The following is a 9,405-nucleotide window of genomic DNA, read 5'->3' on the forward strand; positions in this document are numbered from 1 at the left end:
CTGGGGGGGCTGCAGAAAGCGCGGGGCCAGGGCTGTACCTCCGGCTGTGCCAGCGTTTCGGCCGCACCCGCGGGCAGCGCCGAGGGCAGGGAGCGCCGGGGGCCAGCGCGGAGGCACCGGCAGGCAGGCAGGGCAGGCACCGCCGGCCCCTCCGGGAGCACCGCCAGCCCTCCTGCCCCCGTCGCCAGACAGGGCTGCGGACGGAACGCCGGGGGCCGGCGGCGGCTCACCTCGCCCCTCTGCCCCCCGCGCCGGGCCAGCGGGAAACTTTCGGGAAGTCCGCGACGGAGAAACGCCGGAGAGCCCGAGTCCCGCCCGTCCCTCCAGCCCTGCCCGGGAGCTGCCCGAGCCCCGCCAGCCTCTCGCCCTTCCATCGAAGCGCACGGGCGCGAACCGAACGGCATCCCGGCACCGTCGCCGCCGGACACTTTTTCCACCCTAGGAACACAGCGGCTCCGAAGTGTCAACCCCGTCAGGGGGATGGGAAGAAAAAAAAAAAAGGCAGAAGAAAACAAAAAGAACAAACCAAACACCCACTGACTGCGAAGTGGCAGCGCTCCCCCCTTGCCCCTTCGCCGCCGGGCCCGCGGGAGGGCTGCCTAGGGGTAAGGCGACTCCTTACCTGTGAACGTCTGCGCTCCCGCTGCCAGCAAAAGTCCGGCCAAAGTAACCAGGCAAGTTCCAACTTTCCCCATATTTCCACCCCTTCCTGCTCCGGGTCCAGCAAAGTGCCAAAGTGTTTGCCAAAGTAGGAGGCGCCCCTCTCGCCCCCCTCCAGTCCGTGGGGCAGGCGAGGAGGGGGCGTCCGGACTCCCGCACTTGGTGCCTCGCGGGCTCTTCTCCTTCTCCTCGCCCTCCGTCCGCTCTTCAGGGCAGGGGAAGAGGGTGCGAAGTGGCCGCGGGCCGCCCGCCCGTCTGCCTTCCTCCGGCCGCGCCGCTGCCCCGGTGGGCGCCGCTCGCCTCCCCCGGTGCCCGGGGGGGGCACCCTTAATCCCGGAGCCTCCTCGGCCGGCGCCGCCGCTAGTCCCGGTTCAGCTCGGCTCCCTGACTGACTCGCGGTCCCCCGCGGCGGGCGGGCGGGCTGAAGGGAGCGCGGAAAGTCACGCCCAGCCGCCGGCGCCGCCGCTCTCCCCCGCTAGAGGGCGAGGTGGCCGGAACCCGCCGCTGAACAGCAGCTCGGGGGCGGCTGTCGCCTGAGGGGGGGTACGCGCTCGAACCTCCTTCCCGACCCGCTGCCCCGAGCGCGGCTCTCTTTGCAGAGGTGGCTCCGTGCCGGGCAAGGCGATGTCGAAAGTTCGCGGACAGTGGAGGGAGGAGGGGGAAGATAAAGAGGAACGGGAAAAAAAAAAAAAAAAAAAGCCACGCATCTCGGTAACTTTGCCGCGGGCCGGCCCCGGCCGGAGCCGCCGGCGCTGGAGTTGTGGCCGCCGTGGGTACCTGCCCCGCCGGGACGGGGCCCCGAGGGGACGAGCGGCGCGGCCCCGGGGCAGCGAACTCGCCCCCGCCCCGCCGCTCTGGCGCTGCTCCGGGCATCGGGACAGGGAACGGGAAACGCAGGAGCGGGGGAGAACACTGGCTTTCCATCACCGCTTCGGTTTGTTTGTACAGGCGGTCTGGAGTCTGTCTGAAGAACTAGTTGGAGGCCGCCACTCAGCCTTCCTGGGGAACCGCAAGTGTAAGAGCCCTGCCCGCACAGCGCTCGGCTGATACCGAGAGAAAATTGAGATGTAAATGGGCTCTCCGGGTTGGCGAGGAGAGGCACTGTCTTGTAAATTAAATGCTTTGCATTCGGGTGCAGCTCATAAAACTTGAGCGCCTTGCTTAGCTCTCGGTGACAGCGACCCTTGGCCTCTCCGGAGCGCTCCGGGAAGGGACCTCTGGAGATCGCCCAGCCCGGCCCCGGGCTCAAGACACGTGGGCAGCTCCTACTTCTGCGAGTGAGAATAACGTCAGGAATTGGCAGGGTTAGCGAGTGGATGATGGAAATAAAATCACATTAAAATGGCAGTTATCTTTCATTATTTGCAGCGTGTGACTTTTGGCAGTGATCTCCACGTCACCTATGAAACACTGCCTCTTGACAGTCGTCCTCACACTGGGGCTTCGGCTCCTGGTGTCCATGGCACTGCAAGGATGTGTTTGCTGGTTTTAAACCACTTCTTTCTGAAGTGTGGCTCTAGAAGTGGAAATATTTTTGTTGGCTCACGCTTTCTATGAAAGCTTTTTCTTTCAAGTGCAGCTGTGGCCAAATTCAATACCTTGCCTATTCCATGTGGATTATTAATAAAACAGTAAAAACAAGAATCTAGATAATGCTGGAATTAAGGGTTTGAGGTTCTAGGTTCTCGTTTTTCTCCAGCACGGGTCCTCTGTTTTCCATGCTGCTCTTACATATAGTTAACTTACTTCACTCCTGTTTCAATTGAAGTCAAAATTGCAACCATCCCCCACACTGTCGTGCAAGTTACAACATATTAATGATTTGTGCATATTTTATATTATTTTTACATACAACACGTTATCTTCAAACTTAGGCACACAGCTGTATAATTCCCAGGATCGGCCAGCCATGCTGTTTTAGGGACGCTGCTCTATTGTGTTTTGGGTAATGCATCCGTTACGTGACGCAATCTTTGCGACGGGACATGAACTTTCAGATGTGTGAGGGTACGGCAGCTGCCTCAAAAGTTAACGCAAGGGGGCAGAATAGCATTAATTGTTGTGTTTCCTGACGTCAGACTTTTTCTTTTGAATCGTGAGCCTTCTCTTAGTTTATTGTTTGCCTGGACCTTCACAGCCTTCCCCTCCGCCCCCCGAAAAAGTTCCCTCAATTCCCCAAAGCCTTGGTAACCTAGGGGTATTTCGTAATAAAAGTTGGGTTTTTTTTTTTTAAATTTTAATTGTAATTTTTTCCTTGTTACATAATTTATGTATTTTGTATGTTCTTTAAAAGGTGTGGTTATAGTTTCTAAAAATTAGAAACTCTAGGTAGTCTTGAAAGTGCTACCTTTGTAACTAAAAAACTTTAAAAACTCAAATCTCATAAATAACCAACAGTAAATTAAACTTTAAAATGTGTCTTCTAGTAGGTCTGTACTAAAAATCAAAAAAAAAAGCAGTTACACCACTGCGTATGCTAATGATGACCTCTCTCAGTTCAGGATGCCCAGACACACATAAAATTGTATGTCTGGTCAGCCATTGTCAATCCCAACAGAGCAACTCTCAACCCCGACTGTGTTACAGAAAATCAAAAATTCCCTGTCTATATCCACAGCTATCTCATGTTAGCTTAATGAAGATGAGATAGGAAGTCACTGAGTTCTGAGGATTACAGAAGAACATGTTAGAGTGTTTGGTCACAGTTACAGTAGGACTAAGTGCGTGACCTTCAAGGACACAAATGTTCTGCTTTACTTACGGGAAATGTAAGAAACAGTTAAGCTCCGGGGAATAGCTAGACCAGCAAGAACAATGGAAACGCAGGTCATGCATGGCTGATCGGGAATTGTTAGCCATGTCATAAATATCACAAAATTATTCCTGCAGAAAGGAGTCAAAGAATGAGAGAGTAAGACGTGGAATAAGGAGGAAATCTGGAAATTGTCGTAACTGATTTCTAAATTTTAATGTACAGCAATAGGAAATGCACATAACCAGCCTTCACTGCAAAGATTCTTTTTTATTTTAAAATAGAGAATTTGTATACGTTCCACTGGGGGGAAAATTAAACAACTCAATGATAAATTGTGAATAATTACACTGTTTATTACAGAAACTTCTCTGGCACAGCTGCTCTCTCCCTGCTAATCATTCTCTTGCAGAACCATTTCCAATATTACAGATCTCTGAGCTACTTCTGGCAAATGATTTTTGAAAATTTCAAATTGATCAAGAACTGTATTACTGGTTAGAGAGGTCTGAGGTCCAAGTACTTATCATCATATGGAAACAAGACTACTTGACATATGTCAAGGATAAGTGCTTAAAAAAGCATACATATAGGCTTAACAATTAGTTATGTATTGTGTTTATCTACTTGGCTGTTACCTTTCCTTTAAGATGCTAATGATACTCAGTGCTGTTCATTCTGTGTTGTTGGTGCAAGATCAAGTAAACATATCTCAAATTCCATAAGGTATCAAGGCCATCCTGCATAATCCGTAGCATGAAGTCACCCTTCCTATAAAGAAACAGAGCTGGAACACTCTCTTGCTCATGTTACAGCAGAAATAGAAAAGCAAAGACTAGTATTCAAATATTGGAGGAAGGCCCAAACATCCTGCCTTTTTTTGACCTGTGACAATGCTGATTAAGTGGCCAAGAATGTGGGCTACACAGCTGTCACCTGATCTTTTGGTTCAGTAGCAGATAACATCACTCTCACAGCTCAAAGCTATTTTTTGCACTATAAAGTAGTCAGAGAAGAGTGATTTTTGCTAGGCCACTCTATCTTGTTTTAAAGCTCAGACAGACAAGCTTCATGAATCTTTCAATGACACTACTGTTTAAATATGATGTAAGTTCATTTTCTTCAGAGGACAGGGGCACATTTTCTTAGTTAAGTACAGCTAATAAGTGAAAGTGTGATGTGCTTTGTTAGAAGACAATGATTCACATTCTCTGTTTTTATCAAAACTACTTCTCTGCTACAGTGAAATTCACACCACCTAAGAAAAATCACATCATCTCTGTAGGTCAAGGAAAAATATGCCAAACTGAAAAATGGGTGATTTTTTTTTTCTATTTGGGGATCTTCTTAAATACAGAGCAACCTCTTCTCCTTTGCTAATGTTCAGTTATCTTTAGGTAGCTTTCTCTTCTCACCTAGTTTTTTACTGATACTCTTTGCCTTTTCACTAAGTCAAAAGCTTTTTAAAAGAAGGGTGTTCATATCTGTGTGCCAGGATTTATTGATTACATTATACACAATTATGTTCTCTTTCATAATGTTGAATATATCTGTATCCATAGATGCTGTAAAGGTTTCATTTGTTACTGAAGAGCTATTTCAGTGATAAGTGTAATGTTCTGAATAAATCTTCTAGTGTTTATTCAAAAAGTCAGGTATGCACCCCTCTGCCTTTTGTTGAGGGGTAGGGTGAGGATGTAGTAGTGTCCTTAAAAGATCAGATCCACCCCATACCCCATGTTTCCTTGCCTCCAAGGAACAAAGAACTCCTTGGAATCTAAGGTCAATCTAAAGCAACTGCAAAAGTTGCTGCATACAAAATGTTCCATCTTTAGCAGAGGCTCATCATCTTTCCTGCTTATTGCTGCTGGGGCTTGCTGGCACTGGAACTGATCCCTGATCATTCATTTGGCATTGAGATGCTCTAATCACAACTGTAGCTGCTCCCTATCAGATATTGTCATGTGTAATGTGACTGCCTCTTTTTTTCTTTTTTTCCTTTTTTTTTTTTTTTTGTTACTAATGATTTGTGCAAGCAACAATAATGATCCATTTTGTCCTAAGGACATCTTGCCTTATTCACTTGATCACTCTGAAGTTTGTGGTAATAAAAACTAAAGTCCTCTTTGTTTTCAGCTGTTAGAAAAACATTTTTTTTGATAACTGAGGAAATGCTACATGGCCACTCCTGGACTTGATATTGAACCATAGTTGGGGCTTGAGAGGGAAAACACACCAGTATCATTGAAAAGTATTTGAAAGACTAGAGAGAAGCAATATTTAGTCAGAAATAATTGAAATATGAGTGAGAAAAATATCTGATGTAATCGAGGAAAACAGTGGGGGAACTTCAGGATCTGAATGTCAGGAGGGAAGCAAAGAGCAATAGATCACACTGTACAGATATGGTTACTGCTAGTTCAAGCCCAAGAACAAAAAAATAGCTGCGTTGTGGAACTACATCTATTTCAGAAGGTATTCTGATGTTTGTTATAATAAGATGGATAAGAGAGAGTGTTGCCTACGCAGGTAGAAGACTGTAAAGTCATAAAAAATTTAACTCTATGTACGGTGCTCTGTCTTCTGCTGGAAGCAAAGTTTTTATTGCCATGATCAATATCAAGTCTCCTTCAACCACTCCTGTGGTTTGTACGAACAACGAAGAACATGCACCTCATACCAGACTGTGTTTGGTGTATTTTCATATCTGCAGTCCGAATTCTGTCTCACATTCTGATTGTCAGCATTTTATCAGAAAACTATTGTTTTTAACAATCTACAAAGACTTAAAACCATTTGGCTTTTACCTCTAATCTTAGAAATATATCACTGTATAGTATGTGTAAGAAGCAGGCCTCTTCAAACTAGAGCTTTCTGTCAGGGAACAGAAAGGGTCAGCTGTTTCCTAAGGGATGAGGAGGCAGGACTTGAGTGTAGTAACACCTTCCAGCAGGAGAGGGGCCAAGGGCCTGATCCACCAGCCCCAGCTAGGTAAGTACGACGGGCTGAGAGAGTGTGGCCACATTCAACCAAGGCTCCAAATCATGAAGCAAGTTTCATAATCACAAGGCGAGTCTGAGAGGAAGCCAGGAAGATGATCTGCAGATCAGGATTAGGAACATGTTCGGTGATCATTAACCTGATAAGGCAGGTCCAAGATCAAGTCCAGAAGTGAACCTACAGGTTGGGGCCTGGGTCAGCAGGGCCTATGACCAGATATGTGGAGACCAGTTTCTTACACCATAGCTCCAGCAGAGACTAAAGGCCCCAGAGGGATCAGAAATGGTGCTTATGGGACAATGGTGCTTATGGTGCTTGTGGGACAGAGGGTGTGGGTGGGTGCCCCAGCTGAGGCTGATCAGAGGCATTACTGAAGTCAAAATCACCTCACTTTCCACCTTTGCATCTTCAAATATATTACATGGCTTTTAATAAATTTTTAATAATTCCCATGCCTTGTAAAGAGAAGTATATACACTGATTTTCTTTTACTACTTGTTCTTAGCTTCTCCCAAAATATGTATGTCCTTAGCTGTGTTTCTGTCCACATTTTCAAGAGGTACATACAGGAAATGAGCAAAATAGTCCAAATACCTAATACTGTTAAACAAACACCTACCAAGAGTATACAACCTTCAGATTTGTGTAAGGGTGAATGGGATTGGTCAGGAGCAGAAAGAAACAGAAACACTGAATTGATCAAATGCAAATACTTGGAAATATTCATGTATTCAGTCTTCAAAGTCTGTACAAATACAGACTCTAATATCATCTTTGTCACTCGTTGCTTTGATCTTGTCATTCATCTGGGCTAACATCCTTTTCTATTACAAATTTAGGCTTAATTTCATTGTCTTCAAAGTTCTGTACTGTTCCACCTCTCCCTACTCATTTGAACTTCAAGTTGCTATTCTTTCTATTCAGTGCTTCTATAATCAACCGTGTCAAGGAGACAGACCAGAAGAATCGAAATTTAGATGAGCACTGGGAAGTAAGCTAACTTCTTAGTCTTCCAAGACAGAGTAATTGTTCCAAAATAAATTAGTCCTTATTACATAATAGAAGAAACACACACTGAGTTTCACCAGCAGAGTGATAGCATTATATTTTTTCTGCTAAAAATATTCTAGTCCATCCCTCTTCACAGATAAACCCTTTTTTAGGGTTTCTCTGCAGGCTCCTGTTACGTGGAACATTCCCTTTAGGAGTAATCCCTAGAAATGCTTGGCAAAAATTTGGTTTTCAGATGTTTTCTTAAAAGGCGAAGAACTGAAGCAGATAACTAAAATACTATCTGTCTGATGCCATCAGTGCTAACACTGACAGCTCATCTGTGAGGGCCCTTCAGATGGTGTTTACAGTTAGGAAAACATAGTTCTGACTTTTTGGATACATTCCATCAAAAATGCATAAAAGCAAAAGCCAACTGAAAAACCACATTCAATATAAGGTTAGTTTTCTTTCTGCCTGTGAACTTCTCTTGAGTTTCTTCACTCACGTATATTTTTCTCATTTTTCTTCAATAGCTCTGAATTAGCATCAGATAACAGGAGCTGTGCCTTGCCATAAGATTAAGTTTTTCCGAAAGTTCTTTTACAGTTAATTAGGAGTTTGTGAAACAGAAGAAATGAAATATGCAGCCTCTTTGTTTCTTTTTGTGGGTCTTAAAAACAGTCATTGATGGATGGAATTAGAGTTTCTTCTGACTCTTTATTACTGACTCTGATTTATCAATGTAGCATTCATGTTGTCAGCAGCACCTCTAGACAACTTCCTAGTATTTGATGCAATTGTCACGAGGTGCATGAGATGTTATTAAATTGGATCCTATTGGAACATGAAGTTAAGATTGTTATTTTCCTACAGTTGTAGTTGAACAGAAGGACATGCACTTTAAATCTTGTCTTTCAACAACGAAAAAAAGATATTTTTTTTCCTGTGAAATCTACTTTAATAACAATTTATACTGTTGCAAAACACTGCGGTACCTTCTCATCAGAGGCAATTCTGAGCAGGCAGGCACAGTAGTCAGTGATGCAGAATCCATCAGAGGCAGCATATGAGCATAGATGTAAGTACCACCTCTCATACTACCACCTGTGCTGACTGCAGGTTTTTACCTTAATATGTTAAAAAGTTGTTGATAAGGAAATTATATGTTATAATGATGACATATCTAAATTACACAGTTTGTCATAGTCATTTGTAGAATTTATTTCATATTTGTGTCTTTGGAAGTATTTGAATTATTTTTTTTTAAATTATAATAGTGGGTCAGGGGAGTTACTACAAAGTTGAAATGTTCATGTTTAGAATCTATTCTTATTTGGTAGTTTTTTTCTTATTTATTTTCTTTTTAAAAATATTTCTGCTTTTTTAGAAGGGGAGGAATATATTTCGATATACTTATGATTGAATTCTTGTTGGTGTTCACTTGTGCAGAATGATGAAGAGGCGTGAAAGTTAAATGTGCTTCATACCATCATTTTTTCCTCTTGATTGCTTTCATACCAACAGCAGATGTCCAGTGAAGGGACACAAATATTTCCCTTTAGGAAGTCATTCCACTGAAAATAATGGGAGCTTATTTAAATAGCGTAGCCCTGAGGAGACAAAGTGGGGAGCAAGCACAGAAGAGAATAAGAGGAGAAATTTATTCAGTCAAAGAATTACTTTATATGCATGCCGTGTGATATTTTAGCATGTTACACATAATAAAATGAGTAGGAATTCAACTACCCATTGATTTGTCAAAAGCACTGGGAATGATTACTTGAAATTTGGTGGGGCCATGGATGCTATTCGTTCTCCTGCTCTGTGCAGTATTATGCTAAAAAATCAATTATGTAATATTTTATTTTATACTGTTAAATTATTTTATTAAATATAAATAAAGAATTATGATGGATACAAATGTATGTGCTAAAACATAATGCTGAAATGGATTCCTCTCACAAGTTAAATAAGCATTCTGATGAGACAGGAGTGATTGC

General features: G+C 43.8%; 1 protein-coding gene across 10 annotated transcripts in view; it reads right to left on the bottom strand.

The window, feature by feature from the left end:
- Nucleotides 1–1,057, bottom strand: part of PTPRM (protein tyrosine phosphatase, receptor type M) — a 455,758-nt gene extending 454,701 nt beyond the window's left edge. For 7 of the 10 annotated variants that reach the window (XM_027882060.1, XM_027882059.1, XM_027882057.1 and 4 more), the window contains exon 1: nt 623–1,057. In XM_027882060.1, coding sequence (XP_027737861.1) covers nt 623–695 — 73 coding nt within the window. In that variant the 5' untranslated portion in view covers nt 696–1,057. The remainder of the gene's footprint in view (nt 1–622) is intronic. The other 3 variants (XM_027882064.1, XM_027882063.1, XM_027882061.1) reach the window with 1 other exon arrangement.
- Between the last annotated feature and the right edge of the window lie 8,348 nt (nt 1,058–9,405).

This window comes from Empidonax traillii, unplaced genomic scaffold (genome assembly GCF_003031625.1).
Source record: "Empidonax traillii isolate 1590-97213 ecotype Southwest subspecies unplaced genomic scaffold, ASM303162v1 scaffold100:size1405979, whole genome shotgun sequence".
Taxonomy (NCBI): domain Eukaryota; kingdom Metazoa; phylum Chordata; class Aves; order Passeriformes; family Tyrannidae; genus Empidonax; species Empidonax traillii.